The sequence below is a fragment of the Ovis aries genome, chromosome 17 (genome assembly GCF_016772045.2).
Source record: "Ovis aries strain OAR_USU_Benz2616 breed Rambouillet chromosome 17, ARS-UI_Ramb_v3.0, whole genome shotgun sequence".
In the NCBI taxonomy this organism is placed as follows: domain Eukaryota; kingdom Metazoa; phylum Chordata; class Mammalia; order Artiodactyla; family Bovidae; genus Ovis; species Ovis aries.
Window position 1 is genome coordinate 4877347 of NC_056070.1, and position 24513 is coordinate 4901859.

Below are 24513 nucleotides of genomic sequence, written 5' to 3' on the forward strand. Positions count from 1 at the left end.
TGGAACTGGCCTAGGAGACGGGCGCTCCTGTGGCTGATCTCAGAGGGGAGAGAATTTTCTTGTCCAGTGGCAGACAGTGAGCATGGCTGTGCCCTCACCTCCACACAACATCATTAACTAGGGGGGACAGGCTCGTGGCACCCTGGTGTTTTCCTCTAGAAGGACAGTTACAAGTGAGGTTCTCGCCTACAAAACTTCAGTGCTGCCGCCCACCCATAGACAGGTTAAGGAAGTTTCTGATGGGCTCCCTTGGAAACCTACCTATAACCGTGACATGGTTGCTCGGGGAATGTGCATTCTGAACTTCTCAAATCTAATTTGGAGCAAACTTGGGGAACATCATTTGCTGGCAAGTTAGGGACCGCCTCTATGACTCAGCGTCTGAATGTTTCTGAGGAGGCTGGGGACAAAGCCTGACTCCAGAGGTCTGGTACAAATGTGCCTAAGAGGACCTCGAGCATTGACAGGCTGGCGGTCAGGTCGCGCCAGGCTCCAGGTGGCCTTTGGTCAAGGGCCATGAAGGAGACTGTGGGTGCTGCTCGGGCCAAGACCCCCCTTGCAGTGGGGCCAGTTGTCCCACCTGCCAACTAGGAAGGAAAGCTGAGGCAGTGAGCTGCACGGCTCTGGCCTAGAAGATAGAAAAGCCACTTTCTTCAACGACTAGGACATTACCTTCGTCTTCACTGAGGCAATCCCAGTGAGCCACGGGGCATTTCACAGGAAGATATTTGCAGATGAAAATACCCCCAGGGAGAGGGTGCTCTGGATTATGTTTTCAAGCCTGTCCCGGATTCATTCCGAGCTGTGCACTGTGGCTCCACAGAAGCTGAGTAGGGCGACTCTACAGACCCACTGTCACTCACTTTGTGCTCACAACCCAAATAATTTTAAGAAGCGCTTAGTGGGGCAACTGCAATGTCTCTTAGTCACATTTGGCCTAAATGTGTATGCTCATATGCGCTCAGGAACACATACCAGAAAAAAAAAAACAAAAAACAAAAAAAACACTTCTATTTTCATGGCGGGAAAGAAGCATGAAGCAAAAGTATAATGAAGAATTAAGAACAAAGTTTAAGTTTCAGTAGAAAATTCTGTGAAACTGCAAAACATCATCATTGCTAGGTGGGAGGAGATAGAGGAAAGAGAGTTCGCCCTTAGAGGCAGGAGGTGGCAAATTTGCTCACCTCGGAAACCTGAATTAGCAAACCATTCCAGAGCTTCTCACCATAATATATAAATATGCAGACTGTTGAATGAACAATTAGGAAACTGTGGTCCCTGGGTTTCAACGAGAATCGTTAGAAGAAGACTAGAACACAGGTTCCTTGAGAAAGTCATAAAATAAAAGGGCTAAGATAACTACTTAAGACCCACTATGGAAATAAAAGGCCTAGCTTTGGTTTGTGTCAGTAAGCCCTGTTACCACAGGGATGATGGTAGAGGAGGGGTCCAATGTTCCAAACCGCTTACAACCCAGGCAATACCAGGCTCTACACGTCTACCGGGCAGCACCTCACAAGCCGGACAAAGACGTCATTTGCTCTCATCCATTGCTGTCTGACCCCAGGATCTTCCTTTAACCGTCAGCTAAATTGGGACAGCAGCTAGGACTAAAACTTGATAGAAATCCCAAGGTATGAGTCTCATCTTAGACACAATCCCCCTTTCTTTTCAAACCAATACTGCATTCCAAATAAAAGCATGCCTCCCTCCCTCTCTACTCATTCCTGAGGCAGCCACAGAGGTGAGCTGAGATTTCCCAATAGTGTCCTGAGCCAAAACACATGTGAGCACACAGAGGCAGATTCAGACTTGCTGGCCCCATGGAGATTGCGCAAAGGTTGGCCCACAACACGGAATAACGCAAGTGTGCACGAGGTGCTGAACATTCCATGCGTGGCCCGCATATCAGATGCATGCCTGCATCCCAGGTATGGCACAAAGCCCCCGCCTGGGGCCCGCACAGTTAAATACAGGTTCTATGCTATTAAGAAGACACACATCAACAGCTCATTTTGGCTCTTGAGACGTTTGAAGCTACGGCTGCTCTATCCCAACCTTCTGGCACCTCCTGTCCACCCCATCTCCACCCTTCTCTCTGTACAGTAAATTACACACTCTCTTACCGGGGTCACATACCCACGTCCACAGAAGCAGTTAAGGAGGAAACACAAATCTCATAAACATGAACTTTATTAAACTACACATTACATAAAAGAACAAACATATAAATGGACCTTTAAATACATTCAGTTCTTCTTAAAATTTATATATAAACTTATTTACATTTCTGCATTATATATTTAAATTATTTTCCAAACTTATTACCAATAAAAGGTAACAGAATGATCACCCGCTCACACAGATGCATACAATTGGTCCACAGGGCTAAGCAAAACGCCACTTCTCAGGAAACTCAGCTTATTAGATTTCAAACCAACAACTCATTCTGAAGGTGCTTTCTTCCAAGCGAGCCTTTATGTGAGACCTCCACCGTGGAAATGCTGGAGTTTAGTTCTGGAAGCTGATGCCAGGGCAGAGATGGGTTCTTGGCTGTTCACGATGACTTGGACTCTGGGTGTTGGCAGGACCCTTGAAGACCACAGCAGAGGCCATGCCCCCACTTATGCAGACTGGGAAACAGAGGCTTAAGGAGAGGGGCTGACTTGCCTCACAGCATCAGTGAGGGAACAGGGATTTGGACCCTGCTTTCCAGGGTTCTCCAAGGGGCCACACCCTGACACTACCCACAAACCCACAAACTTTTGACCTCTTTCACAGGCCCTAGGTTTCAAACAGTTCTGTCTGCATGGTTAAATACATGAACTTTTTTTTTAAAGGCTTTTTGAGATGACGAAAAATGGCTCAGGATTCTCACAACCATCTTTGTGGAGCCCTGGAAATACTGCTCAGGGCTAGTTTTATAAGAGGTTTTGTGGTCAGGCGCCTTGTTTTCCTTTTCAGTTTAGCTGACTTATGGAAGCTCAGAGTTTCCAGTTAATTTGGATGGGGGGCAACATTCTACAGGAGGGGGACTGTAATATCAACCGCATGGATTCACCAGGAATACAAACCATATTTGCCTAAACCCACCTCCCGCTGTCAGATCTAAAACAAACTTTCACTAATAAGTGATCAAGAGTGAAAAAATGGGAGGAGGGACAATTTTTAAATAACAAAAATGTTTCAAGAATCCCCCCACCTCCCAATTAGCTAGTTGGGACGGAAACAGTGAAACTGGAACTGAGTAGTATATTTTCCTCTTTTGAATGAAGCCTTACTTTTTTTTTTCTTCAAAATTTTCCTGATAATATAAAGTCTTCTTAAAGCAATTTCAATTTTGGTCTGGTTTTACAAACTTGACCTGGTTTTTCTCAGGATTTAAAACCACTGTACCAAAGGACAGACATCAACATTTAAAAATATCATGGAGAGAGAAAGTGAATCTTTCTCTCCAGGCTCCAGGTCACATTAGCAAAGGAGAAAGTCTGGGTTTATTCCTCCCTGGAGGAACTAGAGTGAACACAAGTCATAGCAGCCTTCGCTCAGTGTTACAAATACTCAAATGACAAAACGGAGAACGGGAAAGTTGTGCTCAGCTGAACAGTCCCTGATGACCTTCCATCAAAATATGGCACCTTTAAATTCTGGAAGCTCCAGCGTTCTCCCAGGGGCCGTCCCCGGTCTACAGAGGAGGCTTGCCCCACAGCCCCAATACACGCGGAGCACTGGATTTCTGTCCACCAGTTTCGCTTTCCCTCCTGTTCACCTCACCAAAGGTGATGAGCAGGTGGATGAGCAAGGGAGAGTCTTCAGGAAGACGGTGCCAACCACAGGACACCCAAAGGCTTTGCGGTGGAAGTCCAGTTGCCAGCTGCGCAGCATGGGCAGATGGAACCCTGAGGCCAGGGAACTAGGAAGATAAAAAATACCTTCATCATTTTCCCCCTGGGAGGCATTTCACTCTGTGAAAGGAGCCAACTAAAACAACGTTTAATTTTATAATAGTAAAAAGTGTCACTGGTATATAAAAACTGGCCCCCAAATCTTGTTACTGGTCACCTAAGAACAGCAGACGATGCTGAGTCAGACAACGACCTTGTCTGAGTCGTTCACCGCTCTGCGTTTGGAGGACGGGGCTCACCGGGTCCACCTCCGGGGCCGATCGGTCCAGCGGGGATGTGGGTCCAGCAGGCTACACCTTCAGGGCACTGGCAGGCGGCCCCAGCGAGGGGTTCTATGTGGAACAGACATTCAGGGTCCGCCTTCCGCACAGGTCAGTCCTCACCATCCGAACCCCAGGAGGCAAGCGGGGAGGGCGGACGGCCCTCACTTGCGTGAGGGGTGAAGCCCCCGCCCCAGCGCCGCGCGGCCGGCCTCCTTCAGCCGGCCCTTCGGCGGGCTCTCGGCGCCGGCCCCGGGGCCCTCGGCCGGCTCGGACCCCTTCCGCAGGGTTCGGGCGCTGCCGGCCCGCCGGAGGGCGCTGCTGTCCTTGGGGGCGGCGCCCTCGGGGCCGCCCTTCACTCTCAGCTGCCGCTGCGACATGGTGCGGGTGAGGCCGGGGGCTGTGGCCGGGGCGGGGGAGTCCAGCCTCTGGCTGCGAGACGAGGAGGCGACCGTGTTGCGCGCGAAGCTGGGGACCGGGGCCGGGCCCCGGGGCACGCTGGCGGCCGGCGCGGCGCGGGGCGGCTCTCCGGGGCCGTCGGGGCCCTGGGCGCCCGCGCGGCACGCCTTGTCCTCCTCGGGCTTGGGCCGCGGCACGTTGCGCACGGGCTTGGCGCTGGGCTTCCTGAAGGAGCTCCGGAGCAGGGACGGGGGCTCCCTCCCGGGCCGGGCCGCCGGCGCCGTCGCGGGCCTCGCGGGCGACGCGTCCGCGGTCCCCCGCGTGGAGCTGCGGCGCGCCAGCGGCGGCGGCGGGGCGGGCCCGCCGGGGGCCTCGCGGGGGCTGCCCTTGGCTGCCGGGGGCGCGCGGCCGGCGCGCGAGATGGGCACGACCCTGCGCATGCTCTCGTCCTCGCAGCCGGTCAGCGTCCTCACCGGCCGCACCGGCCCCGCCGGCCGCACGGGCCCCAGCGGCCCTGCGCTCCGCCGGGCGGCCCCGGCCCGGAGCGGCGCCGCCAATGGCGGAGCCTCTCTGGGGGAGCTCCTCCGGAGGGCCGTCGCCTCCCTCCCTCTGGCCGGCCTGTCCCTGGGCGGGCCGCCTTTGCAGCTCTCCGGCTCGCTCTTCCCTGAGACGGAGCCGGGGGTGGAGGCAGCAGCGGGCGCCTCCGCAGTCGGGCTGCAGATGGGCTTGGAGGCGGCCTGACTGCCGCCCATCTCCCAGGCCCCGGGGGACGCGGAGCCCTCCCCATCGCCCGCCTGGCCCGGGTCCCCCTCTAAGGGTCTGGAGTTGGCTCCCTCAGAGCAGTCCAGGGTCAGCGAGCAGTCGCTGGTGTCCGAGATGCAGAACAGAGGCCCAGGGTCTTGGCTCCCGGGGTCGCTGCTCCCCTCAGAGAGCGGAGCTGCGCTTCTGGGCTCATAAGGGGCAGCCTCGCCATCCTGGGGGACGGGGCTGGGAGCCACTCGCGCACCTCTGCCCACGGGCGTCGTCGGGCTGCTTTTGGGGGCGCCCAGGGACTGTGGGCTCGCATCCCCCACGGACACCAGCTCCATTGGGCTGCAGTCATTCCCAGTCAGCTGGGCCGGCTCCTCCGGGCCCTTGGGAGCCTGGAGGTCGAACTGGGCCAGCCCGGTCACCAGCTCATGCTCCCTAATCCCTAGAGCCAACGGTGAGAGTGGGGCCGAGGACCTCACAGGATCCAGGCCCACCGGTGCGCTGTTCCTTTTTCGGAGGGTGCTGACCCCACTGCGCCTAGGGTGGCGTAAAGTGCAGGCGGGATCCTCGAGGTGGGCTGCAGGGAGCCAGCTAGCCCAAGCTGTGGCAGGGTGGGGGGCTTCCTCCTGGCCCTCCAAGGCTCGAGGTCTGTGTGCTAGGCTGGAGTCCTGGCCCCTTGGTTCTCCAGGCTCTCTGCAGGCTCCATCAGGCGGGACCTGCCAGAGGCAGCCCCGGGATGAGTTGCTGGGCTTGAGTTCCTCGGGGCTGCCCGTGGATCTCTCCAGGAAGCTAAGCAGCTCCCGGTCGGCCATGGTGTCCAGGGAGAGGCGGGAGCGGCGGGTGGTGGGGGGCCGGTAGGAGGGGCTGGCGGGCCTGCAGCAGAGAAAAGGGGGCAGGTCCTCCGCGCCCCTCTTGGTCAGCAGCTCCACGTCGTTCTCGCTGCTGCTCCGGCCGAATCCAAACTCCCCCGCCGTCCAGGATCGCCGCTTCTGCTCCAGCTCCTTGAGCCGCTGCAGCTGCCTCAGCTCCTGCACCTGGCGTTCGTGGTTGTCCTGAAGGTGGGGTGGAGAGGCGGGAAGATGCATGAGCCACGGGGACCGAGTGCAGTTCCAGAGCTAGCTATCCGAACACCCCACCGAGAGACACTGGCTGGAGGAGAGCCCAGAGTCACAGGCTTCACTCACTGAGGGAGACGGCCTGTGTTGGCACATGCACGTGCCAGGAGGGCTGGAGGCCTCCATTCCCCTCAAGCTGCGTGGGCATGACCGGGACACACTAGGCCTGACCCCAACCATCTGCCTAAGGTGGTCATCAGAACCCGGGGCCCAACTTCCAGTCTAGGCACTGTGCCCTCAGTGTGGGCTGTGACTGCACACGTGTCTGTGACCTCAACTCCCAGAATGCAACTTGGTTTCTAAGTAGGGCGAGACAGAAGGGACTTCCAGGAGTGCTATTTAGGCACAGAGACAAAAATACTATGGGCATTAAAAGGAGTCTGAATCAGTGTTGCCAACATGCATACATATACACATGTCTACACACACACACTTATATGCACGCGTTCTACTTTGTGGTTGGGATGGATAAATGCAGACTCAGGATATTAAGAGATGCCTGTGTTCTCTGAATGCTCCCTGGTAAACACCAGAAATGCCACAGAGGCTCTGTCCCTTGTTCCCGACACACTTCCCACAATCAGAGACGGGGATCTGCTTTATGAACCTTTCTGCCTTTCACCCTGCTCCAAGGAGCCAGCCCTCGCCCAACAAAACCGAACAGAGCACGTTCACACACCGAACAGTTTACTGCCTGCTCTTTCACTATACTTGCGCCACATAGACGTGAGGAACCCACAACCCAAATCTGTTATCATTAGTGCTTTTTACTTGAAAATCAATTTCCGCAAACAGTGGACTTTCCCTTCCAAGTGGTGCACTTTCCCTTCCAAGTTTCTGGGAGCCTCTGGCTCCAACCACCGGGGACTCTGGGCCCCTCCTGCAGCCTCGGCCTCCCCAAGGTCCCTGGGTCTTCTTTCCAGGCTGCCTGCGGAGGGCACAGGGCCAGCTCCTGGCTCTCAGGACAGCTGGGCTGAGAGCATCACACAGGTGGCCTCACGAGCGCGGAGAATTCCGGCTGGGAGTGAGGGCCTCAGGGCCAGTTTGGCCAGTACCACCCCACCAGCACCTCCCCTGCTGACCTCACTGCTTGGACAGAGGAGAGGAAACGTGGCCACAGGCTCAGCCTCCTTTTCAGTGGAAGAGAAAGGCGGTTTGGGAACTCCAGTCACTCTGAGCTACTTATTTAGGGCTGCAGAGACACTGAGCAGCCCCTCAGAGAAATTCAGCTATGGACAAACGTGCGCTTAAAACTGAGGGAAAGAGGTGCACAGGAGTATTTGGTTCCTTATCAACACCTGAAATGATGGGCTGTTGTTCTGTTTTTAGTTGGCAGGTGAAAGTTTTATGTGCAAAGTCAAGAAACCCAAAGCGTTTTCTGGATTTTGCACGAACTCAGAGATTATGACCTGGAGGCTGACGGGCAAGAAGGCGGCAGTTGTGGCAGACAGCAGCCTGCTCCCTCAGTCTCTGGGCATTCTGAAGCCCACTCTGGCCAAGGACAGCCTGGTTCCCCAGATGCCGACCCCTAGATGGCTACAGAGCTCGAAAGAGGGACAAGGGGGCCTTCCGATCACCCCTCTGCAACAAAGGACCCCCTGAAAGAGGAAAGTATTTCCTGGGAAGACAGAAGGACCTTCAAAGAGATGCCTTAATAGCATGAGTGCCATCCTAAACAAACCTGCTGAACAGAATGCTTTTAGAGCATCAGCACGAGCACTGGAACGAGCAGCACACGTTAGACTCGGCAGCAGGGGAAGGCTCAGGGCTGAGAGGGCAGAGCCTCCCTGGAGCCCTGAGGGACAGCCAGGCCGCGCCACCGGGGCCAGACCTTGCTGATGCTGTGAAGCCACCGAGGCACCTTTCCGCCACAGGCGGGGCCAGGCTGGGAAGAGGAGAGGCGGAGACCCAGAGAACCCAGAAAACATGGAGGTGCCCCGAGCTGTACCTTCACCGCCTTGTTGAATCTGATGCAGAAGTCTCTGAATATCTGCAGGCACTCGTCCAGCTTCACGGTGTCCTTGTCTTCACAGAAGAAGTCGATGAGGGTGTGGGCCTCGTCCTGGAGCTCTCGCTTCCATCGCTCCAGCTCTGCCAGCTTTTCCAGGGCAAACTGCAGGGGAGGAACAGATGGCAGATGTGGAGGTGAGCACTCGACAGCTGCCAGGGGCCCGGGGCTCAGTCTCAGATCTCACGGCAGGGCCCCCAGAGCCGACAGTGGAGTAAGTCACCCCAAACAAAACTCCAGGGAGCAAGGTGGACCCCTGTGTCGGGGGAGCCAGAGGAGGCCGAGGAGCTCTAACCTGGAGGCTGTCACCCAGTGTCCCCCTGTAAAGTCACTGGACACCTCGCACTGGCATAGTGGGTGTCATTAAGGGGAACCCCGTCTGCCTCTGTTCCTCCTGCCCTCATGCCTGAGTCACAACACTGGTCATGGGTCTGCGTCAGGGTCCCAGAGGTCCCCTGTGTTGACCAGTTGTCTTATTCCCAGTTGGGAAGGGTTTAAACTTAATCCCAAATGACCACTGTTAGGTTCATACAGAAGCCTCACGTGCTTTCTTTTTCACTGGGAAACAAGGATTTTATGAAGAAGGCATGCATGGGGTATATTCCTTTATGAAATCACACTTTAATTGGGTTGGCCAAAAAGTTTGTTCAGGTTTTTTCTGTAAGTTTTTTCCCCTAAACAAAGTTTTTGGCCAAATTTGAGAAACTTCTTCCTAGGTAGGGGGCCAGGCCTGGGCAATGGTGACGCTGTGGGCTGCTCCCTGGCTGCCGGGCTCGAATCCGGAACCCAAAAGAGAATCTCAAGAGAAAGAGAAAGTTTAAGAAGACGCGCTCCTTCCTATCCCCTCCACGCACCACCCCCTTTCAAAGCCCTTTTCTCACACCAAATGCCTTCGAGAGGCAGTAGGAAACCAAAACTATTTAGGAAACCAAATGCCAGAGGAAGGAACCATGTGAGTCAGTAGCCTGAGGCAGCGTGTGCTTTCACGCTGTGTTTTCCTTCGTGGAGGGAAGGGTATTAATGGAAGGATAAATCTCTGCCCGTCGTGCTTGCACAGGGGGAAAGATGGATCCTAGCCAAGAACAGCTCAACTGCAGAAAAACAGGACTTTGAGACAGGAACCTTCACGGGCGCTGACTCTACCTGGGCCATCTCGTCGTCAGATGCCGTGGGGACGGCAGAGCGCCTGGACGCTTGCACGCCCCCTGGGACTTGGAGAACAGAGCCTAAAAGCCACCACGCTTGGAGTCACTGCCCAAGAGCTGGTTTCTGAACTCTTCCCTCACGGTTGGGGCCGCAGATGAAAAAGTTCAAAGCAACGCTGGCAAAGCGTGAATGACAGACGGGTGGTTGTGGCAGCCAATTCAACTTCAACTCAAACTTGTCTGCTATGGAGTATCAAAGTCCACCCCAGTGCACTTGACACTTCTCACCCCAAGGGTCAAAATGTGAAACAGACCTGAATAGCAGATCATTTTTCTACTCCAAACCCTCAATGGGGCTCCCCTGGGGGCTCAGTAGTAAAGAGCCTGCCTACCAGTGCAGAAGACACGGGTTCAACCCCCGACCCAGGAAGACCCCATATGCCGTGCAGCAACCAAGCCCATCTGCCACAGCTTTATGCAGCCTGTGCTCCAGAGCCTGGGAGCCGTAAGTGCTGGAGCCCGCCTGACCTAGAGCCGTGCTCTGCACCGAGAGAAGCCACTGCTGTGAAAAGCCCACGCAACTGGAGGAAAAGCCAGAGCGGCAACGAAGACTCAGCACAGCCAAAGTAAGAAATGAAAACACAATGCTTTCAAAGCCCTTCCATTGTTCCCCACCTGGCTTAGACAGCAAAGCTTTCAGACTGGCTTTCAGGGCCTTCTATGGCCCGACCCTAACCTACATTAACAATTGTATTTCCCCTATTTAAAAAGAAAGTAAACTTGAGAAAAATATTCCATAGCTGTATGGAATATTTCGCTTACACAGATAAAAATGAGTACCAGGAAGATGAGTTTCGAGTGAAAACAAGGCTGCCTCTCAGCAGCCATCTGGGTGTGCGACTTCGCATTGTAAGCTTTCCTATGCTGCTATTTAACAGAAGAAATTAGCATCTCATATAAGAACCGAGAAACAGGCCTCCAGAATGCGCCTCTGCACGTGTGACGGGCCTTCTCCTCTCACTCCTGGATTGTTCCATTTGTCTCAACGGGCTTATTTATTGCTGAGTGTTTTCCTGGCTCCTGTTCATGTGATTCTGTGGTGATGTCTACTTAGTTGTCTCAGAGAAGAAAATCTGTGCACTTTTCAGGGAAAATTAAAGTTCAGTGATGTTTGAAAGAAAATACAGAATATGTGTTTAATAATAAAAACCAACTCCCAGCAGAGCCAAACAAAATCAGGTGTTCCCTGATGGGAGCTGCAGCTCACAGCATCTGATGTGGCTTCGTTTCAAGGAAACCAGGGGAGGCTGGGGCTGACCTTGGTCTGATCTTCAAGCACACGGTCCCTTTCCCACCTCCCAGGGCAGCCCTGCCTCACATATCCTGGCCCACAAGCCTCAAAGCCCTGACGCCGAGATTTCAGACCTGTTTAGCGAAGGGAAATTGAGTAGCACACCATTTCCTGAAGACCGAAAGTGTGAAGAGGTGCCACTTCTTCTTTTTTTTAAATAAGGAAGATAAAAGAAGTATGTCAGACTATGTGATTAGTGAGTCACGATGAGCTGTCACAGACAGGTCCACTCTGCCGGGTTCTGTTGACGTTACTCGGGGCAGCTCCCACCACACCCTGTGGGCCGGTGGATCTAGGGTGCTGGGAGGCCCTGGCTCCAGTGTGCTCTCCTGCCTCCCTATAAAACATGCCAAAACGGAGCTTGTTTCTTCCACAGAATCAACTGAAGGAACAACAGCCCAAGTGCTCAGGTGTCTTTAATGAGAACCTCATTCTGACATCCAGAAGTTTAACTGGGAGGCAGGAACTCCAGAACTGAGCTTTCGAACCAAAACCTGAGTTGCCAGGCAGCAGCCGCCGCCAAGCGTAAGCATAAGTGATCCCAGTCCACGTGGGAGTGGGTGCCATCCTGCAGACTGAGCCGAAATAAACAGAGACCCCATCTCTAACCAAGCTCAGGGTCAGACATACTGCATATCCTCTGCCAAAACACCAGTCCAGCAAAGAACGCATGCTCAGCTGCTCAGCAGTGTCCAACTCTGTGACTCCACGGACTGCAGCCCGCCAGGCTCTTCTGTCTGTGGAATTTTCCAGACAAGAATACTGGAGTGGGTTGCCATTTCCTTCTCTAGGGGATCTTCCTGACCCAGGGATCGAACCTGGGTCTCCTGCATCTCCTGTATTGCAGGCGGATGCTTTACTGCTGAGCTACCGGGGACACCCCCATAAAGACTGAAGTATCAAGCTCCTTTGACTGGCTTAGGGGGGAAAACATGAACGGGAACCTGCTGCTTGCACAAACACAGCCCTGCAAACGTAAGTGGCCTCACAGGGCCACTGAGGAGGAGATCAGAGACTGACTCGTGTCACTCACCTGAAGGAAATCTTCCATCTGCTGACACAGCTCTCGATCCCGCTGGATGTTCTCCTTGAGAGACTTCGTCCTGACAAAGAGTGAGTGCAGCTCCGCCTCCGTGTTATCCAGAGATAATCTGAAAGAAAAAAGGAGAGAGTGGGCAGCTGGCACTGGGGTTGAGGGGGCGGCCACCCCAGGCACATCAAATGAGACCCTGGAAATGGAGGGGAGGGCTGCTGCAATCACCTTTACCACCCTCTATATTGATAGTTCCCTCCATGTTTTTCTAAGAGGCGATTCCTTCCTAAAGACACATAGTGGTTCAAAGAGAGCAGGCTGTAATTTTGTTCTTGCTGGAGAGATAACCACTTCCGAAGCTTTTCATAAACTCTCAACAGCTTTATGCCATCAGCATTAGCATCCAGCAGGACTCACATACTTATACTTTCCTCTGGCCACAAAAATGCAAATACAAAAGCCCTAACCCATGAAATGCAAGGTGGCAGCACATGCTGATAACCAGGATGTTACCGAGGATGCAGAGACCCTGCACAGACTGCACATTGCCTGCCACAAGCAACCAGAGTCAGTTCTCTGGGTGGGAGAGAATGGACACACAGCTAAGAGTTCTGCAGAGAAATGGAGGGATTGCTGGCAAGGCTTTTATTATAAGCATCACACTGAGATTAATAGAGCATGAATGATGTTCATGTCACCTGGTAAAGTGAACAGGGGAAGCCTGAGTCCAGGAGGAATTCAGTTAGCACATTCACAGATCAAGATGCTTTCAAGCTCCACTGTCAATTCTAGCTTTTCTTTACACAGGAGTGGTCCACCTTCGCTGGCACCCACCTATGTCCTATTCATACTTCACTTTCCAGTTCAAAGAAACCTTGGTAAGTTTTTCCTAAGACAGTTTCTAGCTAACCTTCCCCATCTAACTCTGACCAGAAATGGGACCTCTATTTCTGTGTATCTCTTAGAAACATTTCTGCGCTGGAAGGAGGAAAAAATATTTCCACGCAAATTTCTTTTAGTAATTCAAAAGTGCAAACAGTTTACATCTTAGCAGATGCCCATTCTGTAGGAGGAATGCTCTGGTGATCTGTAAATATGAACTATATCAACTGTTCACGCTTAGGACTGATCCTCTCACTTTGGGAAAGACATCATCGACGGTTAGATGTTCTCAGGCAGTAACCCTGAGATGCGGGCCAGTGGTGGGCGGGGCTCGAGAAGCTCTGGTGAGTGTTTATGCATCTGGTTCACAGCTGTCCCAACTGGATAGAGTCCCTCAGATAACAAGCAGATGACATGCGCTGGGCTGATACGTGAGGTGGCTGCTGCTGCCTGCTCACGGGACACGGCTGTCACTGTGGGTATCGTTCCCCAGCTCCGTAATCGACAGTGCCACTGGGAACTTGAGGTCAGCCATGGCAGCAGTATTTATACCACGGAAATCAGCAGTAGCTACAAATCAGGACCTTTTACCTTAAAAAGCTGGCTATGGGACATTACCACCATTTAACATTTACATGCACGGGTATGCACTGTAAATTTAAAAGCACAGGACTCAGAATGGATACACAGATTATAGCTCCATTAAAATACACATCTATATGGGGATCAGAAGCAAAGAGCAGTGATGTAAATAGAGCGTTATGTTTGTTAGATAGTTTCTCTGTAAAGTTGAGTGACTAATTTAAAACAAGATCCTTTCACAGCCCTTGATATGGTTCCAACTTCTTTTAATGCAATAGAAAGTAAACGTACCATGTTAGATTCTAAAGGAATCAGTGAGGTAGGGCCCTGAGAGCTTGACTGATGTATACCAACTCCAAGTACTGTGTTCTTTGAGCCCTGTCTTTTGGGTGTGGATGTATTTGAAGTTCTTAATCCATATACATACATTTTTACACTGATGATATTCATTAGAATAAACTGCAACAGGGTTTTTTTAGATTAAAAATAAAGATTAATTTTTCAAAACCCCCATAATTCCAAAGGTGCACACACACCTCTATAACCAAATGAAAGAAAGGTCTGAAGTTCAACTAGACAAAACTTTTGAAAGTTCAAACCTGAATCCAGAAGTTGTATAATATTCATCAGTTTTTATAAGAAGGTAGTTAAGGGAAAAACAACCAACCACGTTTGTCTCACCATATTCTTTCTTGCTTACCTGGCAGCCTCCTGAACATGAAGCAATTTTTCAGAGAAATTTAGAAGCACAACATCTTTCTTTTGGGCTTCCTGGAACAAAAACAGAATTTTCTCTCACTCTATGGGGACAAAACTGGAATTTTACCCACTACATGGAGAAATTCTTCTCAGGGCTTAAAGGAACCCTAAAATCACTGTCCCCCTTTAAGGCTTGATATAGTCAAAGTAACTCCCAGAGACACAAGCTCAGTCTGACATTCTCAGTAAGACTGGGCAGAAATCTCCCACTTTCAAGAAACATTTAACTTCCCGGAGCAACTGATCCTGACATGAAACCCAACACACGCGTGTGAAAACTCAGTGGAAGGAGGCGGCGGCTCCGCAGGACCCACCGCTCCTCCAAGAATCCAATCTATCCTGCTGAGAACCACCACACCTATGAGGACGCCTCTGTGTGACCCAGCTAGCAGCAGCTGTTCGACCAGTCTGCAAACTGAGCTTAATTAGACGGCGCAAGGCCATGGAGGAGTTTGGACCCTTCCCCTGTTCAGAGGGTACAAGGAAGGCAAGTATGAAGGGGGCAATTTGCAACTCAGGAAACCTCCCCACAAGGAGCAGGAACCAAGTCACACAGAGCACCTGGATATGGGGATCTAACAGGGCTGAGGAACACATTTTCTGGTCTTAATGTCCAGAAAATGGACTCTTCAGTTAGTACCAAGTGCGACGTGCCCTCTGTCTTCTGAAGAATATAGTAATAATAGGGTGTATTATTTATGGAGTGCTTACTATATTCAGAACACTGAGTTAATAATCACACTCTGGAATTATCTTCCTCCGCCTTCTCAATTACCTAGTTTTGAGGTTATCACTCCCTGCCCCTCATCATTAGATGAAGAAATTGAGGAACTTAAGGTTTACATAACGTGTGTGAGGAAGTGCAGCTAATAATGGACCGGTCAAAAATCTCCCTTTTGTCCTGTTCAGAAGCTCACATTTAAGCCTGCAACATAGCCTTCCTCCCCGGGTAAGCTATGTTTACATGATTGCTGTCAAAACAACAAGGAGATTCAGCAGGAAAAACGAGCCCGCACAATTCCTTATTTGAGATAATTCAACAAAGAGGAAGCTGTCCTTGGCTATCTTTGGCTTTGTGACTAGTTATCTGGGGGTCACACAGACCCAGTCCGTGTGTGCAAGTGGTGGACAGGGTTCAGACCCCAGACTCTGTGTGGGTGGCAAGGCTCCCTCACCCCCAGTTCACAAAGAAAACGAAGTGATCCACCCTCTCACTGCTCTGACCCCTCACTCTTTACACACAACTGGTCAAACTCCAGTCAACTCAACACTAGGAAGAAATGTTTCAACACCCAGGCCTCTGCTCTCTATCCCACGGCATTCCTCGGATTCTCAACTCTCAAACGATGAACGCCAGCTTCCACCAAGAGGCACCCCTATTTCTCTTCTCTCTCCACTCCAACCCATCCCCCACAGTGCCTCATTCTCCTAGAAAAAACATCCCTGGTCATGCCATGATGATGTGTACAAACCACTGCTGGCTCACCAGTGCTAATGCGTGAAATCCAGACTCCCCAGCTGTGGGTGTGAATCCTTCATCACCTGGCTTCATCAACCTCTGTGCCCAGTCCTGATCCCTCACCTCCCTCCAGCCCTGTAACTCCAGGCGCAGCTCAACTCAGGAATCTGCACACAGAGCCTTCCTGGCATCTACCATGCCCTTTTCTGACTGTTTGATGCCGCCTCACACCTCTGAAAAACTTCACTGCCTCCAGCGGGGTTGCACGAACACTCTATCAGTCACTTCCACATACCTGTGCAACAAAGTGCAGGAGATTCATCCCAGGTTTGTTTGCTTTTGTGTCTGCCAATTTGAGCAAAGAAGACAGTTTAAATCCTACCGCATTGCCAGCATACCCTCCCTAAAGAAGACAAATCAAAAGAAAAAAAATATATACACACTTTTAGACAGACAATTAAAGTTGGAAATGCAACATTAAAAAATTTTTTTGAACTTTACTTACTGCATTCATGATATTCCCTGCTTGTAGCACCAAGTGTAATATGGAATGTAGTTCCTCACATGACATCAGCTCTGCCAGAGAGAACACACCACAGTGCCTTAGAGAAGCCTGCAGCTCAAAGACGCGTAAGACAGCTACCACACCCAAATTTAAGTGTGTCTGAAGCAAACTCTGACCCTAAACTGTGTAAAAGACTGAAACAAACAAAGCAGCGTGGTATATCTAATGTACCACCGGCTACTGGTGGTGCCCAGCCTCGTGTTAGACTGGGAATCAGATATGTATGACACTTCAGTGTCCCATATACTTCAATGATGAAAATTTTCAAGGAGCAGAAAATACAAAAATCTTAGGAAAAGCAGCACACTGTATTATAGGAATAATCTCCTCAACAGTTATTTCTTTGTTTTCTCCTTTATATCCTTTGAGATTGTGTTTATGGACTATGAAAATGAATAGTAAGCAGCATTTTGCTTAGCTGATGAGCTGTGAGGAGATACAAAATAAACAGGCTGGCATGATATGTAAATAACTTGCAAAGCTCCAACTCTCAGAGGCAGGTACCCAGAGAATCTTTCCACTGTATTCAAAACGAAACGTTTTATTTGGATTGGCTTAAAGGTTTCAAAAGGAACTCAATCACTGACATATTGGTAAATCAGTTCTTTAAGCATAAATCTTCTGTATTATCCACCAAGACAAATAAACAATATTAAAACTTGTTAATGTATTTGAAAAGATAAAGAGATAATTTAATTATTAAAATTATAGTAGATATAGGTAATAAAATGTCATCTATGATATTGGTAATGTTCTCCATTATGTCTGGTATTACTTTCAAAAAGTTAACACATGGATCACTGCCTATAATGTGTTATCTAAGGCGGCCAGGTTTTAAAGGGTAACCAGATAAAAAACATTTCCACGGTGCCCACAAATTTGCATTGCTTAGTATGAAAACACATTCTTCCATCTCTACTTGAGAGGAAACAATCCGTTCAAAGCTGCTGCTTTAGCCTTAGTATAGGAAGAAATTTTAAAAGGGCTCCATATTGAAAGAAGAAAATGCCCTTAATTCTTAGCCTCTTCTCTAAATGAAGAAAAGATACTGAGCTGAAGGAAATACGACTTAATGTCCACACAAGTCAGAGTCACTAAGCAGGGAAAACAAATAGGAATGAGCAGTGGACCACAGCAACTAGAGATCTAGAAAGTGACCAGGAGGAAATGAGGTCAGGGCCCCAGCAGACAAAGGGAAGCAGGAGTCCCGGGAGCGCCGGAGACTCTGCCCGAGACGGAAGGAGGAGCTGCGGCCGGCATTCTCCCCGGCCTGCCTGCAGGAGAGCAAGTCCCCGCTCTGTGGAGGAGGCGTCAGAGCGGCCCGAGGAGGCTCTCCACGGCGGCGAGCGCAAGTCAGCACGCTGTCCAAAGGACCAGAAACGGCCGCTCGCTCCTCTCAGACGGGAGCGTCTGGGGGGCACCTGGGGTGCGGGAGACTCTGCTGGGGAGGGGTCAGGAGGCAAGGAGGCCCGCTTCCCAGAGAGCAGGGCGCAGGGGCAGAGCCGCCCACAGAGGCCCGAGCGTGGGGGGCACGGGCGGGCGGGGCCCAGGCTGTGAGCACGCGCCACCATACACACACATGACGCACACCACGCGTGCACCGTGTGCACAGGATACACCACACAGAGAACATGCACTATACATGTACACTACACACACACAACATACAGCACACACACACCCGCACAGAGAACACGCAACATACACATACACTATGCACACACCACACACTAAACACACACATGACACACACCACGCGTGCACCATGTACACAGGACACACACCACACAGAGAACACGCAACAGACACATATGCTACACACACCCCCCACACTAAACACACACACCACACACCACGCGTGCACAGTGTACACAGGATACACACACCACACAGAGAACACGCAACAGACATACACTATGCACACACCACACACACTAAACACACACCACACACCACGTGTGCACAGTGTACACAGGACACACACACCACACAGAACATGCAATATACATGTACACTACACACACACAACATACAGCACAACCGCAGAGAACACGCAACATACACATACACTACGCACACACCACACACACTAAACACACACATGACACACACCACGCGTGCACAGTGTACACAGGACACACACCACACAGAGAACACGCAACAGACACATACACTACGCACACACCACACACACTAAACACACACATGACACACACCACATGTGCACAGTGTACACAGGATACACACACCACACAGAGAACACGCAACAGACATACACTATGCACACACCACACACACTAAACACACACCACACACACCGCAGATGCACAGTGTACACAGGACACACACACCACACGGAGAACATGCAACAGACACATATGCTATGCACACCACACACACTAAACACACCACACACAACATACAGCACACACACAACCACACACACCACCCACGAAACATACACCACACACACACACACACACGTTCAGAAAGCTAGTCTAGGCGAGGAACAAGAGCACGCTGCGAGCAACAGGCTCATTCCTGAACTTGAGAGATGAGCTCCCCTGGTGGCTCCGACGGTAGAGTCTGCCTGCAGTGCAGGAGACCTGGGTTCAATCCCTGGGCCTGGAAGACCCCCGGGGGAAGGGAATGGCCGCCCACTCCAGTACTCTTGCCTGGAGAATCCCATGGACAGAGGAGCCTGGCGGACTACAGCCCATGGGGTTGCAAAAGAGGTGGAAACGACTGAGCGACTAACACGTTCCCTTTCTGAGATGAAATAACTTTCTTTTATTGGAGGATAATATGCTAATTAATTGATTGACTGGTCAATTAATTAAATTAATTAACGGGGGTAGTAAATGGAGCTAAACCTTAAATACCATCCTTGGTAACACGTCATTTCCCTTTCTAGAGTGTATCAGAAATAGAACTTCCCTTATCTACAACTTTTCATTTGAACAGTTTTTAAAAAATAGGCTGCACCAAAATTAATAAAAACAAATTACCCAAAGCATCGTGCATTTACTCACCTTTTGTAGCGTTCCTGAGAATCGTCATATCTGTGTATAGAGAAGAACAAGAAGGCAAAAATTCCTTCTTTAGCACCATGGCTTCAATCCGCAGGGAATAGCTGAAAAACAAGAAGCAGAGCTGTAGCGTGTGATGCTTGTTGACCTGAGAACTGTGAGCTGCCGAAGGCAGAGACGGGTGGCCCTTACTTTGGCACCTGGATTAAGCAGTGCAGAAAGGAGTCTGCCAGGGACAGCTTGCCCACGTCTCCACTGAACGCCTTTAGTCTCTTTATCTGAAAGACAGATGGAAAAGGGGCTGGGGTCAAGGAAAAAGGGCCAATGATTGAAATACAGCAGTATTTTAAATTCCACCTTAGAATTCCTTCCAGAAAATAAGGATTTCAGAGCTAAGTTCAAATTAGTAAGCATGTAGACCTAAGGAAAGACAAAAGAAAGTCATCGACTAGTGTGCTGTTTCAAAGAAACCCAAACAAGCAAGTTAGGGAGAGGAGAGCTGCGTCACTCGTGGGTATGAACAGTCCCACACAAACCGGAGAGCCAGAGCCACTGCAGTGAGTCCTCAGGGGTTACTAAGGGAGCCAGACGGAGGGTCAGGCCCAGGATGGAGATGCTGAGTAAGTCATAAGCTGGAGGCGAGACCCCCGTCTGGAAAAAGAAAGAAGAGACTCGATATATACAGTCACTCTAGCAGAGCCTAAGTGACAAATGAAATGTCTCATTATTTTGAGTATTTCGGATATAAGATACTTAGATGGGGGGCGGGGTGGCTAACACAGATCTTCCTTCTGAGATCAAGCTCCCCTTTACATTTAGCAGCTTTATAGGAAGGGACCACTGGATGTGGAGGTGAGGACGCACTGGCTTTCCAGCAGGAAGCTAGAGAGGAAAATGTCTTAAACAATTGAAAGATGTCAAGATCTTCCCCTCTGAAAAAGGGTCAGGTAAGGATCAGTAGAATCCCACTTCTATAAATTAAGGCAAGAAGCCTCTATGCCCTGGCCCTCCAGGCACATGCTACAAACAAGAACAAGATGAGCCAGGCATCGACACGAGGTAAGGGAATCACAGTATCTCTTGCATCTGCTGCTCATTCTTATTTCCTAAAATGTCCACAGTGAACATGTACTAGTCCTGTAAAAAGCTAAACTAAACTAGAAGTTATTAAATGCACACATATTCCTTCAACTGTGGTAAAGGAAAAAAAAGCATTCTGACACAGGAATATAACAGCTAGCAAGTAGGGATGCAGGCACAGAAAGTTCTCAAACTGTGCCTTCCCCACACAGAAAACAGGACCAACCCCAAACACACTCCTGTCCACTGGACTGGAGTTTCCCAACACAAACACTTCACGGTCAGTAGCACCTTAAGACTGCTAGAGTTCTGTAATAACCTATATGGGCAAAGAGTCTGAAAAAGAATAGATGTGTGTACATGTATAACTGAATCACTTTGCTGTACACCAGAAACTAACACACCAATCAACTCTACTCTAATTAAAAGCACACAAACAAAAAGATGTAGAGTAAAGCTGATAGTCTATCCTTGCAGCTAACTGTTCCCAGTAAGCACTTAACACTTTATAAAGCTTTCTCTTTCTTATCCCCTGAATTATGCTAGGTGCCCATAATAAAAACCTAATTTTCAAACCTCTTGAAAAATAGGAATTAACCGTTCAAAACCAGGGAGGAGGGAGTATTTGCGAAGATCCCCGAACTGAAACATCTGCATCAATTTTTTTTCTGAAATACAAAATGTGACAGTGCAGACGCACACCCCAGACTCCCCAGCATTAAGTCTGGGCCTTCAGACTGCATTTTCTTCCTGATGGGCAAAACCCAGCCATTTATAGCACTGCATTATTTCCCCTACCTGTAGGGCCTCAGAGTGAATTTTCCGTTTTCAGCCTTACTAAGTTTAAGGAGAGATGGAACATCTGCATTACTTAAACGCAAACTAGTGCCTAGTTTCTGAACTGAAAAAGCCACAGGATGAATTCTGATCCCTCTTGAGCTAGAGTCTAACGATTTACCATATATGGGCAGGGGCAGAGCGGGGTTGTCTGTGTCTTTTACAAGACCACATATGTAGCACGGGCAAAACTTCTGAGAATCATAGCACGGCTTCCTGTCTGAAGCACAAGAACAGGTCATGCGAAGTACACTTGGTAGATATTTCTGTTAAACATGTGCTGAACGGTAAATGAACAATGATTAATTGCCTTCTCTTATATAATGAGTGAAAAATGTTATGGAGTTTAAGAAAATAGTGATACTAAAGATAGTATTTGGTTTAAATGCCATGTATACAGCTCTTAATTCCATTTCAAAATGAGATTTATGTTCATTAAGAGGGATTACTGTGCCTTCACAGTGAGGGAGGTAAAAAAGAGAGGTGGACAAACCCTGTAATTATTGTGTATTCTCATCACCATCAAAAAGCATTTATCAAACGTTGTTAGGCATCATTTTCTTGGCTGAGCCGAGGGACTCTCATTATGACCCGGCTGTGCCCGGTTTCTGCCCTGACAACAAACAGCCTGCTCCGTAAGACTCATGCATTCCACAGAGCAGGCCTCCTCCATCCGGCTAAGCCCACTCACATGGCCGTGAAGCAGCAGGGTTTCCCACCAACAGAAGACCCCAGGGCTTCCTCCTCTCCCAGGAGCAGAGTGAACAAACAAGAATGAGGTGATAGAAACATCAGGAGGGGCAAGTCAGCTTGCTGCTACAGACAGCAGCGCCACCTCCAGCCCCAAGTCCCTGATGCTGAGCCTGCAGAAGGGCACCGGCACCCACAGAGGGCACGGCTCCTTGTCAAGACCCCTCTCGGGGCCCAGGCGGGGAACATGCTTTCATTTCTGGGTCTACCATCTCCCTCTTCCCTGGGAGCTCAGTTGGTAAAGAGTCCACCTGCAATGCAGGAGACCCAGGTTGGACCCCTGGGTCAGGAAGATCCCCTGGAGAAGGGAATGGCAACCCACTCCAGTCTTGCCTGGGAAGTGCCATGGACAGAGGAGCCTGGCAGGGTTGCCAGGAATTGGACACGACTTAGCAATTAAACCACCACCATCTCCCTCTACAAGTTTTAAACACGAGTCTGAGGCAAGACGAACAGAATGTGCCAGATAAAAAGCTTTGTGGTAAAGGGCAGAAAACACCAGGGAACGAATGAACCCAGGTGAGCTGGCGGCAAAGCCGGTCCTGTTCGCCAGCTCAGCTGCTGCCGATGGTGTCGCCGTGCTGACACACTGGTGCCTCGGTTCCCTGCGAGAGCGGAGGCGACGCAGGCCTGGGGGGCTGGCCTGGAGCAGGTAGGGGGTGGGGAACCCTTGTCCCTCCTTCCTCAGAGGGAGGCGGCGAGGGTAGCCCAGGGGTCAGATGAGTCAGGCCAAGCCCCCCACCCTCTGGGGCCCATCAGTTCTATGGCACCAGATGGGGTCTCGTCTGTTACCTGAGGAAGAGCTTACAAGGTCACCGTGTGGATCAAATGAAAAAAACACACCCAGCCCCCACAGGGATGATTTACCGACTTTCTGTGTGCCAGAGCTGGGCTGAGCACTCGCTCCCTGTGGCCCTGGCTTGTGCCAGGAACTCGGGGCACGCAGTCAGTGCACGGCCCCTCCCTGTGCCTGAAACGAGCACGGGACGTACCCCTCGGGCTGAGCAAGGCGCAGTTGCGCACCCGCTGATACATTGGTTAGTGTGTTTCTGCCGCATTCCTCAGCCTCTTTCACTGGGCCCTGCCTCCTCCTTGGCCTCTTCTCCAGCCTCTGCCCCCTACCAGGGCTCTAGGGTCGCCCCTGTCACGTGGGGGTCCGGGGCAGCCAGAGCCGCCCAGCACTCATGGCAAAGCCAGCCTGTCCCTGCAGGGCAGCGGTCGGGAGGTGGCTCCTGCCCAGGGAGGCATACAGCCCCCAGGGAGGGGCTGAAGGAGGGCTGCCAGGCAGCCTTGGGGACTGTCAGGGTGTTCCTGCTGCAGGAAGCTCAGCTCCCGGAGGAGGGTGTGCCCCGTCAAAGGCCAGAAGGCGGGAGTGTAAACGAGCAGAGTGTGACCGAACTTGTCAAATATACAGACCGAGGGGGGCCCTGCAGGGGAAGGGGATGGCGGGTCCCGGGGCTGGGAAGGCCCTGCAGGACCCCAAGGCCTCAGCGGGACCCTGTCTCGACTCTGGGGTCAGCCGATCATCTGCAGCTGAGAGTGCCTGGGGATCCTCAGGGCAGCGCTGGGGTGGGTTTTGGTCACCTCGTCCTTAACCACCTCTTCCCTCTGAATTATTCCCACATACAAAAAAACAGGATTCTTGAAAACGAGAGGTTGGACAGCTAAGTTGCTTCTTTGGAAGATCCCTAAGTCTTCCACAGCCTTTGCATTCAAAGATTTTTCAAATGTAATTTTCAATTGCCTCTGATTTTTAAATTAGGAAGGAAGATAATAAGGAAACCATATCTAACCTCCTCCCTCTTCAGTGGCATAAAGCTGGCAGCCTCCCCTCATGCTTAACTCCCACTGAGTTGGAAATTCAGAGCTCTGTTAGGAAGGTACCGGAGCCGGGCTCAGGAACAGGCATGAGAAATGCCCAAGCAGGAATAAAGATTTCTAGAGCAACCAAATCTTCTTAAAAACTCAATTCATTAAAACTACCCATCCTAATAAAAGATATTGAGTACACCTGAAACACGATACCGTAAATCAATATAGTTCAATTACAAAAAAAGATTTTGGAATGCCTTTCTTCACAAAAAAGATTAAGGAGTGTTCAGTAGGTAGGATCCAGGGTGAACTGTGATCTGATGTACTTTACCCTCAACTCTGTAGGACCCTTTCCTAACAGTAACAAATGCTGTTAACTAATCCTGGCTTTGGAAAATGACAATTAACCTGCGAACAGAAACCTGAGGTGAAGAGAGCAGCTCAGAATACTGAAGACCCAGGCGCCCACCAAGACCCTCAGCCTGGCACTGTGAAGTCAGCATGGAAACGAAAAGAAAAAAGCATAAATACATTGTTTTTGGTTATTAATGGCGCTAAAATCAAGTTCCGTAAATTATATCTGGGAAAAGAAGAGAGCCTGGGGAGGCAGGAACCAGCAGTGTATGTAAGAGCGTAACTTACACTTTTTACTTTATAAGACTTTGTATTGTTCAAATAGCACGTATTTATTTAGCCTCTTAATGAATTTTTTTTTCAAGGGTCACTTATTCAGAAATAGTGTCACACTTTTGGAAGGTTTTACAAAACTGTCTTTCTCTCTTTTTTATCCTA

General features: G+C 50.5%; 1 protein-coding gene across 5 annotated transcripts in view; it reads right to left on the reverse strand.

Annotated features, from left to right (window-relative positions):
* Window positions 1–2175: 2175 nt before the first annotated feature.
* Window positions 2176–24513, reverse strand: part of FHDC1 (FH2 domain containing 1) — a 40623-nt gene continuing 18285 nt past the window's right edge. For all 5 annotated transcript variants that reach the window (XM_042234269.1, XM_027956233.2, XM_060400933.1 and 2 more), the window contains exons 5-12: window positions 19435–19520; window positions 19246–19346; window positions 16154–16224; window positions 15944–16051; window positions 14131–14201; window positions 11967–12084; window positions 8378–8542; window positions 2176–6366 (exon numbers count right to left, since the gene is read on the reverse strand). In XM_042234269.1, the coding sequence (XP_042090203.1) occupies window positions 4330–6366; window positions 8378–8542; window positions 11967–12084; window positions 14131–14201; window positions 15944–16051; window positions 16154–16224; window positions 19246–19346; window positions 19435–19520 (2757 nt within the window). In that variant the 3' untranslated portion in view covers window positions 2176–4329. The remainder of the gene's footprint in view (window positions 6367–8377; window positions 8543–11966; window positions 12085–14130; window positions 14202–15943; window positions 16052–16153; window positions 16225–19245; window positions 19347–19434; window positions 19521–24513) is intronic.